Source organism: Mytilus trossulus, chromosome 2 (genome assembly GCF_036588685.1).
Source record: "Mytilus trossulus isolate FHL-02 chromosome 2, PNRI_Mtr1.1.1.hap1, whole genome shotgun sequence".
NCBI classification, from domain to species: domain Eukaryota; kingdom Metazoa; phylum Mollusca; class Bivalvia; order Mytilida; family Mytilidae; genus Mytilus; species Mytilus trossulus.
Genome location: NC_086374.1, coordinates 49,599,784 through 49,621,476, shown reverse-complemented (window position 1 = coordinate 49,621,476; position 21,693 = coordinate 49,599,784). Strand labels below are relative to the sequence as shown.

Here is a 21,693-nt window from a genome sequence, read left to right as displayed (position 1 = left end):
ATAAATCAATAATCTAAAAATGTGATTGAATAAACATAAATACATTCGACAAGTTGATTGCTGACTATTGACTATTCAGGTGTGCAGATTCTACAAAACAGGTGGACCATGGTGAAAATATAAAATGATTTGCTACTGGCATTCGATGGCATGCTCGAAAAAGACTGACATTTCCCGCTGGCAACAGTAACCTACATGTATACCTTTTGGAAAGTTTTAAGTAATAAGAATGCATAACTGGACTCTCACATCTACTTTGTATTTGATAGACGTGTCGTTGATTTCCTCTTATAGTTAGTTTATTCCCCTTGGGTTTAGATTGTTACACCCAGTTTTGTTTTTGCTAAATCGAATTATGACTCTTTAACAGCGGTACACTAATGTTGCTTTTATCTATGAAAGCATTCCTGAATGTGACTTTGTATATTTACCAAACTGTCATTTCTATGCCATGGAGAAAACAGTAGACGTAACTAACATTTTATACCTAAACTTCTTTGCAGTTAGCATACAATACTGTATTCAACTCAACGGGCAGTACACATATATTGAACCTGTGAGATCGTGGCAACTAGAATTTTAATCAGTTCATATCTGTTTTGCGTTTGTTGTTCTGTACATAAATGAGACCTTCACTGTTCCCGTTTTAACTGTTTTACATTCACCATTTCGGAGAATTCCATAGATTTCTATGCCTAATGGGTGTTGCTCAATACTGAAAGCCGCAAGGTGACCTATGATCGCTAACCGTCTACGCCATTAGGTGTCTGGTGGAGTGTTGTCAGATTGACAAGCATGCCATAAATCTTTTTTATGTTGTTTATTGTCCTCTAGATGTCTTTTGGATATTTCTTATCATATTTGGGTAAGAGTTATAAAAAGAGAGTGTACAAAAGGGAAAATATTAAAAAAGCAAATAATAAAACATTATAAGTAGAATTACATATGACTGGTTTTTAACATATATGAATATCCCTTTTTTTTCTTGCCGTGAAATCGGCCGCCTTTTCAAAACGATTAGAAACAAAATTACACACAGAGACTCATTTGATGTAAACATACGATTTTTTTCAATTTATAATTATTAAATATTGAATGAACGCAAATTCTTTAGGTAGTTATAAGTGTACAAGAAAACATTATGCATATTCATAAATATTTCTTATAATCAAAATGAAAGTAAGTCAGCAGAATGTATGTATTGGTTCTTAGTGCATGTTAGAACACATTAATTAAAAGGGGTTCCACCTTCAGTCATTATATGTCAGTTATTATTACAAATATCAATAGTAACGAAAGTAGTTGCATTAATTTTTGTTGAAGTATTAAAATTTAAAGCTTTGTTCCGAAAATAAAAATTACTTGATGTACCAAAACAGTCGTCCGGCACCCTGTTCACCTAGAAAAGAATCCTCTAAAAGTCTTTGTGTTAATATATATTCTATATACAATTATAAGTTAAATTTTAATATCATAATAACACCATATACATTGCATTATTTACTTACCAAAAACCATACTCTGGTTCAACGGTTAAAATTGAAGTCTGACTAAAACTTTATAACAGATAAGAAAGATCCGAACGATATAAGTATTAATGTATATACATGCTGAAGGTCGTATACCAAATTTCAGAAAATCAAATTCTATAAATATCCTATCTTATCGATTTATTGTGTTATATTGTTTTTAACATATTACGTAATTGAGTATTTGAATTACAAAGGTATTAAATGCTTGTGTATTGTGAAGGAGTCACAATATACATTATATTTACATGTCTATATTAATATATAATCAAAGTATAAACGTACTGTTAACTCAGAGCACCCTAAGATCTCATGGATAGCGGATAGCAGTGCACATCGAATTTTAGACTACAGAACTTGAAATAGTTCTAAATTCGTACGTCCAGTGTTAAATATTTCAACCATATTTTACAGTTCATCAATTTGATGCGTTCTGTGGGTACCGGCCGAGTGGTGCAAAACGGGAAACTGAAATAGATAAAGGTAATGGGCAGTCTAGAAACATGCAATTATGAATTCAAAGATAGATTGAATACACGTTGGTGACTGTGTATTTATCTTCTTTTGTCTGTAGATAATTTTTTTCAAAACGCCCTAATAAAATATTGGAAGTTCATTGAATGTTCATTATAAGAAGTTCAAATCATGAATTATCGAGAAAAAATAAATGAAAGAGTTAAAAAGGGGTTTGTGTCCTAGAAAGATAAGCCACATCCTCTGTTTTTTCTTTTAAAGTATTGAATAAGTGTAAGGGTAATTGATAGCGGTTGAACAAATGAGTTATGCTGAAACAAGATACAATTTGTATAGTACAGTCGCATAAAAATAAATAATCGTTTCATTTAGACTGTTTAAAAATATAACAATTTTCTATATTGTTTTTTGATGAAAAATTTGGTTAAAAGATAAAATGTGTTTAATTCCACGAAGTATTTTAAATTCGTTTCACGATTTCATAAAAAAACCACGAAATATAAATTAAGACTGTGCCCCCGCTTGCATAGCATATAACGTTATAAAGGCAAAAACAGTATAAGTGATGCCACACAAATTTGTACTTGATCTGGGTTTTATGGTAATGAATACTGTGTATAAGTTTTATAACATTTGGTTGAGGCAAACTAAAGTAGGAGAATGGAAACGAACAAAATCAGCTTTTTTTCAATTTGTACAGGTGCATAACTCTAGACTGTAAAAGTGACACCTCCTCAACTCAAATTTGAACTGTGTGTACAAGTTTCATAACATTTAGCTGAGGCAAAATAATTCAAAGTAAGAGAACGGAAACCAACAGTGGGACTAGAAACTTAAAGCCCCCTCTGTGGTCATAAATAAATCAGTTGTTTATATATTATCACCATTGATTTAGTGCGTATTCGTTAAAAGTTTCAACATTTGTGCAACCTTATCTAAATTGCAGAGAAATTGTCAAGAAATCTTGTATATTTTGAGTGTTTCATAAAATGTTCGAAATTAATTTCAAATTTACTACAGATATATATATTTTTCTGAAAACAGACATGATTTATCCTTTTCCTTATTTTTATCTAATCAACTTGTGGTTCGTTTGATGACAGTTTTAAATTGGTGAAATTTCGATAATGTGTAACTGCCAATGAAACAACTGACATGGTTTAAAATAGCAACAGGTTACCGTAGGGCCTTCAACAATGAGCAAACCCCATACCGTATAGTTAGCTTAAATAGGTCCGACATGTTAAAATGTGTATCAATTTAAACATCTCAGAGAATTGACTCAATTATATACAGTTCCTGTTTTTAATTTAAAAGGAAGGTTTCAATCATTAGTTTAAAATAAGTTTTATAAACAAACTGATTAGCTCATGGAATTTTCATTACTTAATAAGTTCAAAACATTAATAATAAATAATCGGGCATAGTCTTGTTTGTTTAGGAGTTTGTTTCATATGTCCACAGGCAACAAAGCTTTCTTTACTCTCCTCATTTCCTGCACAAAATCCCTTTTTATTGTCATATCTATGAAATTTAGATGATTGATTTTCTCAGGGATTGAACATTCTTCTAACATAATTGGTATTACGCAATTACTTTCCTTTGATTCTAGATCGAATGATTTAATTATGGCGTGATCTGCCTCGTACTGACACCAATTACTAGACACAAAGTTGTCCGTTAGAATAAGGAGGACTTTGTAACTTTTCTTGATAGCACCAATGATATTATCCAGTATAGAATAACCTGGTATAAAATCTCTGTCGTTTTCAAGTCTACACTTCGAACAACAGAAAAAGAGATTCTAAGTGAATGCATAAACATTTGGACACGTATTGCAGAAGACTGAAGATTTAGAAGAGTTTTCAAATTTAGAAAACATTTTAAAAGAGATAATACCACAAAAATGATGAATACTGGGTGACAAACGTTCTACTCATATATCTAGAGAGCCAGTTTGATGATCAAGATGTAGCGTTTAAAGGTAATGTACAATAGAAAAAGTATTTTATTTCCAGGAGTATAAAGTATAACATTTCATTTCTGATTCTCTTCTTCCTCGTAGATATATAAACAATACCAAACTGAGTTATTTCATTTAATGAACTTAAATTGATATGGTGAAAATAAATAAGAAAGTGAAAAAACAAAGAATGAAAATGATATACTAGTATATAATTTATTAAAATTGATATACATTTTTTCTCACAAGTACCTTCACGGGTTTAAAAGAGTCAGCACTTATGTGTTGACTTGAGTTATCATTGATATGTTCATAATTATAAATTAACTGTAAACCAAATTTAGATTTTTTGAAATACTAAGGCTTTTCTACCTCAGGAAAAGATTACCTTAGCAGTATTTGGCAAAACTTTTTGGAAGTTTTGGTTCTCAATGCTCTTCAACTTCGTACTTTATTTGACCTTTTAAATTATTAAACTTAAAATTATTTCACCACTCACTCGTTTCATAAGACTTTAACAGCAAAAACAATATATATTTGAATAAACTGTTTCTTATGCAAAATATTAGTAATATTTAATTTTAGTTTATCTTGTAAAACAATGTTTTACTTTGAATTATAAACGTTTTTCATAACATCACGTTTTTTGTTCGATACTTTTCAAAAGAGGTTAAGATCAAAATAACCATTTCAAACTAAAAATCATTTATTAATTCAACTTAAAACGACGGTTGCAACAAGTCGATCAGTGTCTGTGTTTCCTTCATAAGCACTTTGAATCAAATCATGTTTCTGGTAGGAGTTCGTATTGTTTAGTGTTTATTCTTTTATGTACTGTTATATAGATTGTAGGTTTTTCTTTTCGTAATTTTGTTTTATCCTCTTATTAGATTTAATTCTCCTTTTGATATCTTCTTCCTCAGTCTTGAATGAATCCTTGTGAGATGTAAATGCATTCCAGGAAAATAACGACAACAGCGAACGAATGAATATACTCGTATTTATTAAACATGAATAAAATGTAAAATGTTTGCTGATGGTACATAGTCTGTCTATTTGAACGGACAAACGTTAGTTTATCATGTTTTATGATGATATCTAATAATTGGATCACCTTTGGCAACCAACGTATTAAAAATTTAGTAACACTTACTATTTAAGGTGTAGAATCATCAAGAAATGCATGCTGGTGATGATAATGCTTTTGTTTTGAATGTGTATTGCTGGTCACTATTACTCATGACTTCAAGATTTACTGTCGTATCAATCTTTTGGTTTATATGTCTTTTGGCTGATGCTGATTGGTATGGGCACATGGCTTACAGCCCGTAACAGAGAAGTGATCGAATTGATGTTTCTTTGCCGTCAAAATTAGCTACGTTATCGACAAAATTAATTGAGTAGTGACCGAACTATTGGTACTTTAACGTAAAAAGATTGACAATGCTGACAAACTTTCATGTGTCGATAATCAAGTTTAATAACGATAATATTGAAAATAATTTTAATAATATGCAACAAAATATGTCCATGCACCGTTTCGATTGCGCGAAAAGTAGTCATTTCTACAAAGTCAGAACAGAAAAAAAAGATTTATGGAAAGACGTCTTGATAGTATTATTTCCTTTACAATTTCACTTAAAACTAAAAGAAATATACGGGTAAACAATTAAAAAGGTGTTTGATAGGAATGAAGTCCTTTATTTTTTCGGACTACAATGTGTGATGGATTTGAATTCAATCAATTACTTTGAAATGTTTTCTCATATGTATACACAAAAGGGAGGACTGGTATTTGCACTTCTGTTTGAATATGTCTTAGTCCGTTTCACATGCCAAACTTTTTTCAAGAACAGTTTAAACGGGAAAACTTTGTTGAGAATTTTTTTTAAATATGACAAAATAACGAGCAAAACTATTTCTTGCAATGGCACACACAGAGATTTTTTTTTTTTTAGTAAAAATCAGTAAAAAAAAAAATTATCTGAAATATTCCACGGCCAGGACCTGACAGTTTTTAGTAGTGTACAAATAAAAATCGTCCGGAAAACTCCGCTTGCTGTCATTTTGAGGGATCATGCAACATTTCACCTATTACCCATAAACAACATAGGTTCTCAATTACTAAAAAAAAGTTATAAAAGATAATTTCAATCAGAGTAAACGTATTAACTTCCTTATATACAGTCGAATTTGTCTATAGGTTACACAAAGCTGGTTCTGAAAACGTTTGTATCAGGGAAAACATTTTTCTTTGACTTTTAAAACATGTAGGAGAAACGGATTTCCTAACCATTCACATATAATACTTTGTATTTCTGATTTTTTGTTCGATAACGTTCATTATACGACTTTTTTTTATGACTACGTGTACTTGTGACATTTATTTTTGCTGGTCTTTAGGAAGACAATTTACAATTGTGCAGTGAACGGAGGCACTTATACATAACCTTATAGTTCTGTTTGGAAACAAAAATAAATTCCCAATATATAAATATTCATGTATGAATATACATGTATTATATGTCGTGTACATGATTGGATTTTGTAGATATAACTACCGCACAGAAAAAGTATCATGGAATTCGAGGCTTTCATATTCAAGGTTATGAATTGTACCCCTGTTGAAAACCTGTGGAGACCTTTACAGTTCCTTAAAACAACAATTATTTTTTTTGTAAATTGAGTGCCGTCTCCCTGAACACGCTAACACTTAAGTCATATATTCTCATTTTCATATTTTTATCCCTGTTTGTCTCTGTTGTCTTGATTGTTGGAACGATTAGTGGTATCTAACAATATTTACGAAAACTTTCTGAGAATTATGAATATGTCTTAGGCCGATAAAAGTGGCTGCCAGCTTGAGTCTGGTATATGTCTTCTCTGTCAGATATGGATCATTACCAATGACAAAATGAAATGCCGTACGTCACATCTTATAGAGGTTTAAATTTCAAATATTCGTAAATAACTTTTAAGATATAGTATAAAAAAAGAAGATGTGGTATGATTGCCAATGAGACAACTATCCACAAAAGACCAAAATGACATAAACATTAACAGCTATAGGTCACCGTACAGCCGTCAACAATGAGCAAAGCCTATACCGCATAGTCAGCTACAAAAGGCCCCCATAAGACAATGTAAAACAATTCAAACGAGAAAACTAACGGCCTCATTCATGTAAAAAAATGAACGTGAAACAAATATGTTTCACATGAACAAACGACAACCATTGAATTACAGGCTCCTGACTTGGGACAGGCACATACATAAATAATGTAGCGGGATAAAACATGTTAGCGGGATCCAACCCTCCCCCTAACCTTGGACAGTGTTATAACAGTTAAACATAAGAACGAACTATAAAAATCAGTTGAAAAAGGCTAACATATTTTTGTCTTCATCATTTCAAATGTTAAAGGGTATATTTGTTTTTTTTACTTCGATTTGAAGGAAATTTATTTCAGTTTTTTTGTGACAAAGTACAAGCATGTCGGTATTGCAACAAATCATGTATGATTGACATAATCCCGGGGACATAACATAGGTATGAAAAAAAAAGATATGTGGTATTCTGAATCAGACGAAGGAAAAACTATTACAGTGTTGAATTGCATAAATATTCACAGTGCAAGCAGTATATAATATCTACATTGAGCTACATTTACTTTACTGTTAAAATGAAAATGCCAATGGCAGAGGTTGTTATAAAATACGTTTTACTGTGTTAAAAACTTTGACAATGAAAACTTGCATGTTGGACATGAAATATTTTGTCGATGAAGAAAATTAAATTATATCACTTCTGAAATAAGTGTGTCGATAACGTAGCTAATTTTGACGACTATGTTTTTAACTTGTTGTTTGCTAGGTTTGTTGTACAGGGATGATGACAGTTTTAGTAATTGCGGTCGAAAGACTGGAGTTTTATTTGGCTAAATAAATAAGTAAGAGACAAGTTAAACATGTCACTGATTACACTGCAATTAATTACATTTATTAAATCAAATCAATGAATAACATTCATTAAATCAAATCAATGAATTACATTTATTAAATCAAATCAATGGATTACATTTATTAAATCAAATCAATGGTTTACATTTATTAAATCAAATCAATGGATTACATTTATTAAATCAAATCAATGGATTACATTTATTAAATCAAATCAATGGTTTACATTTATTAAATCAAATCAATGAATTACATTTATTAAATCAAATCAATGAATTACATTTATTAAATCAAATCAATGGATTACATTTATTAAATCAAATCAATGGATTACATTTATTAAATCAAATCAATGGATTACATTTATTAAATCAAATCAATGGATTACATTTATTAAATCAAATCAATGAATTACATTTATTAAATCAAATCAATGAATTACATTTATTATATCAAATCAATGGATTACATTTATTAAATCAAATCAATGGATTACATTTATTAAATCAAATCAATGGATTACATTTATTAAATCAAATCAATGAATAACATTTATTAAATCAAATCAATGGATTACATTTATTAAATCAAATCAATGGATTACATTTATTAAATCAAATCAATGAATAACATTTATTAAATCAAATCAATGAATTACATTTATTAAATCAAATCAATGGATTACATTTATTAAATCAAATCAATGGATTACATTTATTAAATCAAATCAATGAATTTTATTTATTGAAACAATTATAAAAAAGACTCTTAGCTCTTACTTTCGTTTCTCCTTTTTTCTCTTTGTAGTCCAGTCAATCTAGCATTAAATTGACCCTAACCCGAAAGTAATTCCAACAGAAGATTTTAAAGTTTTAATCTTTAGTATAATATCCCAAATATACACAGAAAAAAGTCCCATAAAATCTAACTTGAGGAAGACTAAAAAAATCACCATTTAAAATTCCTATGGAGATTTGCATTGAAAAGGGAGATAACCCTTACAAAAAAGGCAGAAAGATCAATAAAAATTGATACAAAATTATAACTTTACCGCTTCTATTCATCATAATGTATTGATTCTTGTTTTTTAGCGGTCTTTAGTGTATAACAAACAACTCTAAAGGTGTTTTCATATATTTTACCAAGCTATAATCTAGATTTCGTAATTCATTAGTTGACCATTTATTGAATTTTCAACATGTCAAGGTAAAGAATCTCAAATTTAATAAGAATAATTAAGCATGTATTCTTCTTTTTGTGGTTTAAAGTTTCTTTAGATAAGTAAGTTGCTGAAACAATACAATATACAGATACAAACAATACGAACATTTTACATTATTTTTTCAAAATGGTTACAAAGCTTCAAATTTGGAATTTCTTTATTGAAAAATTCATGAAAAAAATTAAACTACCCACAACACTTCGGTTTTGTACATTTCATGAGTAGAAGATTATATAATTAAGTCAAATACAAACTTATAACGTCATCAAAGTATCATACTTTACATAAATTTCAAGAAAAACTACCAAAAACTGAAAAAAAATAGTAATTTTTGCAATAGTTACCTCCCCTTCCAATAAAAATGCTGATTTTGAGTTTTCCTCAAGTTCTATTTTATGGGACTTTGTTTTGTGTATATAAAGGGCATAATGCTATAGATTAGAACTAAAACATTTTCTGTTGCAATTAGTTTTAGGTTAAATCTTAGTTTGACTGGACTATTGTTTCCAGGAGGAATATGGATGTATCTGAATAATATATTAATGTATAAATGTAGTCCTCCTGTTTCGACTGTCTAACATTTTGCAAATTTCCTCAATAACTGGTTTTTTTTTTACAATAGAGAGTGTTGAACACATCGTGAGTACACGCACTTTCCCGGGCTTGTATTTCCTATCATGATTTTCTTAATAGAGTATTGCTGTTACAAGGAAGCTATCAGACCAAGAGTTCCAAATAGTGAAGTTGAAATCACCTCTTCGTAAATGTTACGGATGCCATCACGAGTTGGCTGATCGTTATGGAATAACCGTTACACATATGATATCGGATATGTTCCTTATGTCCAACTACAATACCCTTCCCTTTTCACGAATGTAACCTACCGAATTATATAGATATAGGAAGATGTGGTGTGAGTGCCAATGAGACAACTCTCCATCCAAATAACAATTTAAAAATTAAACCATTATAGGTTAAAGTACGGCCTTCAACACGGAGCCTTGGCTCACACCGAACAACAAGCTATAAAGGGCCCCAAAATTACTAGTGTAAAACCATTCAAACGGGAAAACCAACGGTCTAATCTATATAAACAAAACGAGAAACGAGAAACACGTATATATTACATAAACAAACGACAACTACTGTACATCAGATTCCTGACTTAGGACAGGTGCAAACATTTGCAGCGGGATTAAACGTTTTAATGGGCCCAAACCTTCTCCCTTTTTCTGAAACAATAGCATAACATCACAACATATAAAAACATACGATAAAATATCAATTAGCAGACTTAACTCAATCAAAAAACGTATGATTACACAAAGAAGACTATTTACCTGATTTGTAATACCCTAAGCAACACGAGGGGTGCCACATGTGGAGCCAGATCTGATTACTAATCGGGAGCACCTGAGGTCACTATTAGTTTTTGGTGGGATTCGTGTTGCTTAGTCTTTAGTTTTCTGTGTTGAGTCTTCTGTACTATTATTTGTCTGTTTGTCTTTTTAATTTTAGCCATGATGTTTCCAGTCTATTTTGAATTATTCCTCTGCCTGAGTCTGGTATATTTTGTCCCTCTTTTAAGTCTTTCATCCTTATACATAATATTTATATACACGCTTTCAAATATCTTTCTAATGTTTTCGTAATTTCTTTGATGCCATCTCCGTTGAGTGAGACAACTGCATTTCTTATAATAGAAATCAGCTACTGTGAGTATTCAATCCAAATTGTTTATGCATTATCATATACATGTACAGTTCTTAGTCAATATAATTATGCATGTTTATCTATCATTGAATGAAAATTACTTTATATATTTCAATCTAATTAAAATATAGATCTATGATTTCGTTATACTACATATAAAGTATACGAAATAAAAGATATAAGATTGTATAATATTTATATGATATGTATTACAATAGGAACAGATATAGCATTATTCACTAGAAAGTTTTCAGAAGGATCATACCTGTTAAGAAGAACACACATTTGAGGTGACATAAACTTTGACAAGCTTCAAAATAAATTACGCCTTTCTTTCGTCTATCGATTTTGGAATTCCGTCAAACAAAATAAAGTTTTGAACTAAGATTAAACATTACATTATGTTGACCATTAACATCAGATATCAATTAAATCAATCAATTACATCATGGCCTAGCACTCAAAATGAAATGTATTACATATTTATAATAGATAAAGACTGTATAAATAATAATGATTTTATTTCTTCGACTGGAGCTTTCTAAATTTCCCTAACTTTTACAAATATTATGTTTTTAAGTACACAGGAAGAAAACTTTAATATGCATACTTATAGATTCGTTTTGTTTCCAAGGAATTGTCCTGTAAATAAAGTGAGCGAATAAAATGCCGAAAATGAAATTGATGAGCTAATAAGTGAATGATGCCAATACCGAAAACGAGAATGCGGAGCTTAGGTCGATGGTGCTTATATCGATTTAGTTATCAAAGGTACCTGGATTATAATTTTGTACGCCAGACGCGCGTTTCGTCTACATTATACTCATCAGCGACGCTCATTTCAAAAATATTTATAAAGCCAAACAAGTACAAAGTTGAAGAGTATTGAGGATTCAAAATTTCAAAAAGTTGTGCCAAATACAACTAAGGTTATCTATGCCTGGGATAAGAAAATGCTTATTTTTTCGAAAAATGAGAATGCGGACTGGTTACGTGAACGATGCTAATATCGAAATGAGAAAAGGGGAATATCCAAGTAATATTAAACAAGTGGACTGAAAATTAACAATCCAAACGTGCTGTAATAAAATATATCTCAAACCAAACCCAGTGGCAGATCTATGACTTAAAAAGGGGGCTCTAAATTGGTTCAAACACTAAAAAGTAAGAGGAGCTTTTTAAAATAAATCAGTGATACCTAAGACTATTGTATATAAAAGAAAAAAGTCGCAGGTAATACTGACTGTACCTTATTGTTCAGTCTTTTTTTCTGGCTTCATAGGTTCACAAAACTTAGCCCCTTAAAGTTATAATAAAGTATAAATGCAATTCACATACTTTACAATTTATACAGAACTATGAACATGTGTCTTCCTAACAAAATTAATAATGTTACAATACTATACTATCAATACATATAGAAAATATGCAGACAATATTCCAATAAATGAAACAAAAGAGATGATGCAAAATATAATGTCAAGGGTTTTAGACATGGTTTTACCTGACAGAGAATTCAAATTTGATTTTTTGTTTCCATCCTCATTGAAATTCTCTACCTGATTTCGTTTGAATCGCAATGTTAAACGCCTTAAACATGCATTCGCATGGCTTATATCTTCCATATAGTAGTAGTACGAACTAACAATAGTCAAAATAACAATTGCACCACTTATCATCATTATTAAAACAAGAACTAGAAGAAGGATACACAAAGGGTCAGATTTAGCTGGGATTGAATCCGATACTATGGTAAGAAATATAGCGTAAGCCAGTAGAATTGTCATACCTAAAGAAATTCGCTCTCCTGATTCCACGGGGAGACAGAATACTAGTGGATTTATCAGACAAAACATAAATGTGGGTAATATTACGGTTACGACGTAGTAAGCTGGTTTACGTTTAATGTAAAGTCCGACAAAAAACGTTGACGAATAATTTCCCTTAATTACAGACTGTTGTGTGCCAGTAAGAGTCCAATCAGAATTGGGATAATAGTAAGTCAGATCTGGAACATTGGAATTACTAATGTAGTCCACTTCGCTAGCTGGCATACCCCACATAAGGATTGTAAACGAACAGAATTGTGTATCGAAAGGAAAGTTAGATACATCAGGCGCACACTGTGCCTCAAATACTCCACCTGGGTTCCAATAAACCGCTCCTGGGGCTGTTACAATCGCATAGAAGTTTGCTTCCTGTCCAATGGGTTTGACATCGTTCACACTATTAGAAAGGTGCAGATACGGGAGCCAGACAGTATATGACGGTAACGTTAACAAATAAATATGATTATATTCAATTGGATTCCATGATAATCTAGGATCCATCCAGTTTAATGAAAAACTCATTGTCGTTATAATTTTTTCTTCGAGTTCTACAAACGACACTATTGATATTAATGCAGCATTGATGTGAAGTTTGAGAGGTGTTGGAACATCCCATGTCGGAATCAACTCCTTCGTATAATTTTGAAATAAATCTTTGTATATATCATTTGAGCCTAAAACTACAGCTCTTCCCATACAGATGCAAAGTAATAATAAAACAAACAGTTGCATTGCTAAGCTATTGCTGCAAATCCTTATCATAACGAGTACAAGAATAAATTGACCGGTGTTGTGTTAATCTCGACTATCCTAACAGATATCGTAAGTGGTCACATGTCATGATAATAAACACAACAGTTTAAGTCTTTGTACTTGAACCGCTTCGTTGAATATTTAAACTATTGTTTTTACTCGTTTTAGTCGCATATTGACAATATGCTTTCTTTACATTTCATTCATCACTTTAAATATCACATTTATTCAATGTCTAAATTGGTGGATTTCGCAATTTAATAAAATAAGTGATAAAATAAGTTTGATTACTTATATTGAATTGACCTGTATATAAGTTTATTTCAATTTTTTTTCTGTTATTATACCACTTCTGTCAAGCTGTATATTATATCTATATATGCCTTTTGTAACAGTGTAAACTGTAAGAGTGTACAATAAAATCTTGATAAAAGGATAAGATTATAATACTCGATATATTTAGTTAATTATTATAATGGTTATGTATTGTTTTAAAAAAAAATAGATATTAAGCCAATGTCTATTAGGGAATTTTTCATGTTCTCGATTCTTCTCATATTTTGTTTTGTTTAAGTATAAAATTTATTTATTTCACATTAATTTTATCGCCTTTATGTATACTACAATACTGCAATCAATTCACCCCGAACTTTTTTTATACAGTTGTTCAATATGTGTGATTATTCTATGTAGTACGGTTCTGTCTACCTAAAACTCAGAACTTTGTATGTATCGTCATCTTACAATCCAAACACCAAAACGTAACGGAAGGGATGTAAACAAGATCTTCCATCCGCTCACAGTTTCGGGAGGTATGTAAACAGGATCATCCGTCCGCTAAATTTTTCGGAAGGGATGATACAAGCTTATCCCTCCGCCTACAGTTTCTAAAGGGATGTAAACAAAAGTTAAGATCATCCGTCCGCTCATAGTTTTGGAAGGGATGTAAACAGGATAATCCGTCCGCTCACAGTTTCGGACGAGATGTAAACAGGATTTTCCATCCACTCACAGTTTCGGACGAGATGTAAACAGGATCTTCCTTCCACTCACAGTTTCGGACGAGGTGTAAACAGGATCTTCCATCCACTCACAGTTTCGGACGAGATGTAAACAGGATCATCCGTCCGCTAAAAGTTTTGGAAGGGATGATACAAGCTTATCCCTCCGCTATCAGTTTCTGAAGGGATGTATAAAGGATTATCCCTCCGCTCATAGTTTCGGAAGGGATGCAAACAGGATCATTCGTCCTCTCATTTTTCTGGAAGGGCTGTAAACAGGATCATCCGTCCTCTCATAGTTTTAAAGGAGATGTAAACATGTTCATCTGGCCGCTCACAGTTTCGAAAGGGATGTGAAAATGATCATCCGTTCGCTCACAGTTTCGGAAGGGATGTAAATAGGATGATCCGTCCGCTCATAGTTTCGGAAGGCATACAATCAGGATCATCTCTCCGCTCATAGTTCTGGACAAATACTTTTGTGTTTCTCCTTATCCAGTCTTCTTTTATTTTGTCGATCGTAATATGTTTGCTCCAGTTTATTTTGTAGTAATGTTTTTGTCTAATGAATCCGCTGATATTGACATTGCATTTCAATCGATGACAGTTTGAAAATGTAATTTGCAGGTAAAAAAGGAGAACATTCTTTTGTCAGGTCTCAAAGTCTTTGAGCTACTTTAAAATTACAATTCAGAATACCCCTCCCCCCAAATTGCAGAAAGCGAAATAACTACAGGACATTAGGACTATTGATTTCCGATAAAAAGATAGAAATTCTATATTTACTTTACAGTCATAGTCATTTACTCCAATCTTGTTAGTTTACCAAGTAATTAATTTGATAGATTAATGGATTTGTTGTTTAATTGTGATGCTGACCATAAATGACAGATAATTCTAATTCCACAACATGTCCAGGTTTGTCAACTTGTTTTAATTATTAAACATTTGCAATAAGATAAAGGTAGAGATATCATTTTTTTTCAAATATCAAACACGGGTCCCAACTAAAAGTGTAATTAAATCTGGCATTTCCTCCTGATATTGACAGCTATCTAAAGTCATTTCATAGTAACCCTGTCAGCGAGGTATAGGATTGGGTCAGGACGCCATGCTTAGTGCATACGACTTCAGTTTAATAATACTAGACAATCCATCACTTTTATCCAACCAACTGTCCTTAATTATAAAGATTGGTGTGTGATTGAAGTCGAAACAATGTAAAAGAGGGGCGAAAGATACCAGAGGGACTTTCAAATTCATAGATAGAAAAAAACCTTGACAACGCCATGGCTAAAAAAAAAGACAAACAGACAAATAAAAGAATACTCGACACAACATAAAAAAAGACAAAGTAACACGAACCCCGTCAAAAGCTGGGGATAATATCAAATGCTCCGGAAGGGTGAGCATATCCTGCTCCACATGTGGTACCCGTTGTGCTGCTCATGTGTAGTTGTTTTCTTTTTTTGCTTTTGTTTTATGATTTTTATAATTAATATTATGACAATGAAATAGTTTTAGGACACAGTTACATCGACATTAGAGGGTAAACTACATCATTGTAGAAGCTGTGTACTACTGACCAAAATTAAATTGATTTCGACAAGTTTTTTGTAACCACTTTGTTGATATTGGTTGTACATGTTAACTTTCACGACTATAGATATTTAAGTTTTACTTTGTTATTTTTTCTTAAAAATGATCACAAGGTATGGACTGCCAATTATAAATTTGGCCATCTGCACGTTTTTTGTCTAGCAATACATTACAAAGATGCGGTCGACTCGTTGTTTTTCTATGCGGAATATCCGACTTTCCAGTGACAGTGCATAACTTTATCCGTAGATTCGGTCGAGTTATCGGTATATGAGTTATTTATTTGTTCTTATTTGGAATTAAACCGAACTCCTCATATCCATTCGTAAAGAGCCATGCTTCAGAAGGAAGTCCATTCGGCTGTATGGGATTTACAAATACGCCGCCACACCCGGCTGGAACGGAGGGACAATCATTTTGATACTTCGTATAGAGACAGTGTCATTTTTCTCTTCCACTCCTACCCCACCCCTGGATCCGCCTATGCTCTTTATATCGTTGGCTATATAGATTTTATAAATAACGAAATGAAACAAGTTTCCCCGAAAGTTCAAATGAAGTTGATGTTGACAATTATAGGCAACCGTATATATAGCTTTCAATTGTGTGAAAAAACACATACATTATAGTTGCCCATAAGAGACCATGATACAAAAATATGAAACAATTCAATAGAGAAAAACAACAGTCTAATGTAAGGGAGGGAGGGGGTTAATATATAACAAAACTATATGCTAAGATAGATTCACAGATAATTCTCGGGCCTTTCGCGAATGTCATACACTTGAAGACCACATATCATTGTGCAATGCCCAGGGTAAATCTTTATAATTCAATTCAGATCGTTATTGCCGTAAAACTAAAATTGAGAATGGAAATGGGGAATGTGTTAAAGAGACAACAACCCGACCAAATAAAACAAAACAACAACAGAAGGTCACCGACAGGTCTTCAATGTAGCGAGAAATTCCCGCACCCGGAGGCGTCCTTCAGCTGTCCCCTTAACAAATACATACTAGTTCAGTGATAATGAACGCCATACTAATTTCCAAATTGTACACAAGAAAATAAAATTAAAATAATACAATACTAACAAAGGCCAGAGGCCCCTAACTTTGGACAGGCGCAAATATGCGGCGGGGTTAAACATGTTTGTGAGATCTCAACCCTCCCCCTATACCTCTAGCCAATGTAGAAAAGTAAACGCATAACAATACGCACATCAAAATTCAGTTCAAGAGAAGTCCGAGTCTGGTGTCAGAAGATGTAACCAAAGAAAATAAACAAAATGACAATAATACATAAATAACAACAGACTACTATCAGTTAACTGACATGCCAGCTCCAGACTTCAATTTACATATTTATAGTATGAGACACAACATGACAAAATCAAAATAGAACATAACAAGATCATTAATATACACAATAAATGTAATTATCGCTATTTTGTGCATTTTTCCTTTGATCTTTTTTTGTGATAATTTTCATATCAAGCTACTCGCTTGAGATGGAAAAATTATCGCTAGAAACTAAGGACGCCACGTGCGTTGTTAACGAAATTGACATTGAAATTGACAACGTCGTCATAGGTAAAATAGCGATAAACAGATTATCATTGGTCATCTCAACTCGATTGCTTTTCTCACTTTCGCTGTTCCAGCTCAAGCGAGAAAATCATTCTCGTTGAGATAATCAACGATAATCTATAAATATTTCAAGAGTCCCCTGTCCTCAGTTTACAAATTGTCGATACATTATATTATGTGTACAAGTTTGTACAAATTATAATTTGTACAGGGTTTTTGTACAAGTTATTAGTTTTTGACACATTAAAGCTTGCACCGGGTGATACAGGTTTATCATTTAAAATGTACAAGTTCAATGATTTAAATTAAAATTTATATTCTTCCACCCAGCATTTAGTACAATTCTCCTTGTCATCAAAATGGAAATGTGTATACCTGAATGGTTTAAATTCTTATCTTATTTTTCTCCTGATACCATATTCTTATCTATAAAAAGTCTTTTTGTTATGTTAAAATGTTTTTTGGTATCAATGCTCAGTATTTGATTGTATCATGTAGTTGTGAAAATATGACAGAAATATGCGAAACAAAAGACTGTGTGCTCGAATCATCCAAATGTGTTAAGCAGTTCATTAAACACTGACAACTCGTAAAACACATCTGTACAAATTATAATTTGTACAACATTACAACTTGTACACAACATATACACATGTAAAAAAGTATTGCAACACAGCTGATATTTAAAGACTCTAAACAGTTATTATCTTTATCCTGCAGTTAATTCTGTATATTGTTTGTGTTTTGACAGACACAAAAACTAACATATTTAGCATTTATTTTCGATTTGTAATCCCTTGAGGCTCGCGAAGTAATATAAACATCACACATTACGCTGAAGACGGGTTCGCAAAAAAAAAAAAGAATCTCGAATGATCAATAATAATACATTGCTCAAGGTGAATAATTATCTATTTTAAAATAACAATAAATTTCAACAGTAAAAACAAATAACAAAACATTGTCAAATTTGAACAGAAGTGTACGATTTGTCCTACGCTTCAAACTTGACATTCACTTAACATGCATGCTGAAATTGACATGGTTGATTTTGTAACACAATCATACACAATTTAGTTTTGAAATCGACAATTGTCATCGTCATTGGAATGCAACTGGAAAACACATTCTGGTGTCATACAGGTTCAAACAATACTCAGTCCGGCAATGGGCGGAGCTTTAAAGCGATATCTATATAGTATACAGATACAGCATAGCGATATTTGTAGGGCTGTATCTATACAGCATAGCGATATCTGTAGGGCTGTATCTGTATAGTAGGACACCCAGTTGCAGGATAATTATAGATTATCATATACTTAGACTAAATAACATATAAATTTTACCGTATGATAATAGCATTAATTTGACGTAAATTTCACATTTTTCGAATTGGTGCTTAGCGGGCTGATATGAAAAGTTTATCACATGCTTCGATTGTTATCACATGCCTTTCCGTAACGTTATCACATGGCATTCCGGTGATACTCGGCCAATTCCGGAAATACACTACACTGCTACGTTTTCAGTGAAAAACACTACAAAGTAGCGTACAAAACAATTATAATGGAAAGTATATCTTGTAAAATAATGTAAATAATAAAAATAATAAAAAACAAACAAATTATTGAATAAATGCATTTTTTAATTTTTTCTTAAACATAATTTAGAAAGTTTCTTTAAAAGAATGTTCATAATTATGTATATTGCTGATTTTTTTTTGTCGATTCGTTTATATTAAACTGTTGGTATTTTTTCTCTGTTGAGGCATATGATAGAAAAATTTCATATTTGAATGTATCAAATTTTGGGTCCGACGTCCGTGAACGTTTTTACTCTTTAAACTTCGGGAACCACGTTAAAGGATCAATACATTAATCTGTTAATTTTCTTTACTGTTGAAGCATATGATAAAAAGATCATAACATGTCATTTTTCATATCGTATGTATTATCAGCCCTCGGTCAATATCAGCCCTCGAGCCATGCGGCTCTTGGGCTGATAATACATGCGATATGAAAAATGCCATGTAATAATCTGATATTATTACATGGCATTTTCCATATGGCCCTGATATCAGCCCTAGACTCCCATATCAAGCCAGGGGGCTTTAGCCCGAGGGCTTGATATGGGTCGTGGGCTGATACCATGGACATATGGAAAATGACATGTAATAATCTATTTATCACATATTTTCAAGCAGGAGAAAACAAATAGCTTACACCAAATTATGTTTGATATTTCATAAAAAATCAAAAAGATATTTAACGAACAAAATAACGATGATAAATGTATCACTGTGAGTTAAAAAAAAATGTTTGTATCACAGTTGGTTAACAACGTTTTGTGAAAAGTTTCAGAAATAATTAACAATAAATATATCAATTCTAAGAATTGCAAATATTTAACGACTTTAAAGTGTTACATTACAAATGTTAAAAAATGCTTAGGAAGAATCCTATATCGCTCCTCATTCCAGTGTTGCGTCATATATTTTCTAAATTCTTCATGACGTCAAAATTTTACGGGAACTTTTGTGAATTTCACTGTTGATTTCTACCTTTTTCTTCTACAGCACATTTGTAAATTTGTAAATTTCTTTTTATTGTGTTCAACTTGTTTACAAATAGCCTTTGATTGACAGGTTACCGGAAGTTAAACTAGGGGGCTTGATATGGATTTCGAGGGCTGATATCGATATCGGCCCCGAGGGCTGATAACCAACCTTGACTTCCGGCTATTATTGGCCATGCTAAAACGTACATATCAGTAAAAAATGTGTGATAAAAGTTCTTATCTGCACATGCAGCTACTGTACTCGTATACAATAAAAAAGATGTTTTTATTCTCATTGTTTTCAACACTTTAAATAACCAAGTTTAAAGGTAATGTGAATAAACATCATAGATACCAGGACTAAATTTTATATATACGCCAGACGCGCGTTTCGTCTACAAAAGACTCATTAGTGACGCTCGAATCCAAAAAAGTTAAAAAAAGCCAAATAAAGTACGAAGTTGAAGAGCATTGAGGATCAAAATTCCTAAAGGTTTGCCAAATACAGCTAAATACAGCTAAGGTAATCTATGCCTGAGGTAGAAAGCCTTAGTATTTCAAAAATTCGAAATTTTGTAAACAGTTAATTTATAGATATAACAATATCAATGATTGACACCTTGTAATTGGTCATCCACAACTAATAACTGCAGCAAGATGATAGACAATTAGCATTAGAGAAGCAGGAATGTCGCCGTGATAACTGCACGTATCGTTCTTCTTCTTCCAGTAAGCGGCCACGGTCAACTTTGACTATTCTGCCACATTTATGGAGTGCGCGCATGAATAAAATTTCAAATTTATCAAAAACAAAACCTAGGTGAAATGTATATACAAGTGCAAATTAAAACGTGTCAATTTAATTTACTGACGAAGCTGAGCCTTGGAAGATTCTAGACTCGGGACAGAGACCTTACAGTTGGGCAAGGTGTTCCACTTTCTTAATGTTTTATATAATTATTGTTTTATGATGTTTTTGTATCTTGCCCGACAAGGGCCCATGATTATTATAATAACATAATGTATAATGTCTATTGTTTTAGGATAGAACGACTCCTTCCGAACTGTTGATTTGCATGATGGAGTTTTACAGGCTTTTTTGTTGTTATTCCTGTAAGGTCGTTCATTTGGTATTCGTTTATTTGATGTATCAATCTTTACATAGTTATTATTAAGCTTATACATCATTATCAGCAGTCTGCTTTGTTTTCATCGTTCTTGTAGTGTAATCCATTCTAGATGTGCAAGCATGTCACTAACAGATGAAGTGTTGTGGTATCTATTAGTAACATACCTTGCTGCCCTTCTTTGGACGATTTTCAATCTAAAATACATTTTGTTTGTACGGGTCCCATACTGAACTAGCACATTCCAATAATGGTCTGATGGGGGAAATATATGCTTTTTCTTTTATAGACTTGTTGGAGATGTTTAAGTTCCTTTTAAGAAAACTGATGGTATAGTTATCAGGATTATAATTCAGTACGCCAGACGCGCGTTTCGTC

The 21,693-nt window shown here is 32.0% G+C and overlaps 1 protein-coding gene across 1 annotated transcript; it reads right to left on the bottom strand.

Annotated features, from left to right (window-relative positions):
- Nucleotides 1-12,261: 12,261 nt before the first annotated feature.
- Nucleotides 12,262-13,386, bottom strand: LOC134705826 (acetylcholine receptor subunit alpha-like). Its single transcript, XM_063564542.1, has one exon. The coding sequence runs from the start codon at nucleotides 13,384-13,386 to the stop codon at nucleotides 12,262-12,264; it is 1,125 nt and encodes a 374-aa protein (XP_063420612.1).
- Between the last annotated feature and the right edge of the window lie 8,307 nt (nucleotides 13,387-21,693).

Bases quoted from the DNA above. Each gene is read 5' to 3' on its own strand.
- LOC134705826 (XM_063564542.1), bottom strand. From the start codon at position 13,386: ATGGGAAGAGCTGTAGTTTTAGGCTCAAATGATATATACAAAGATTTA.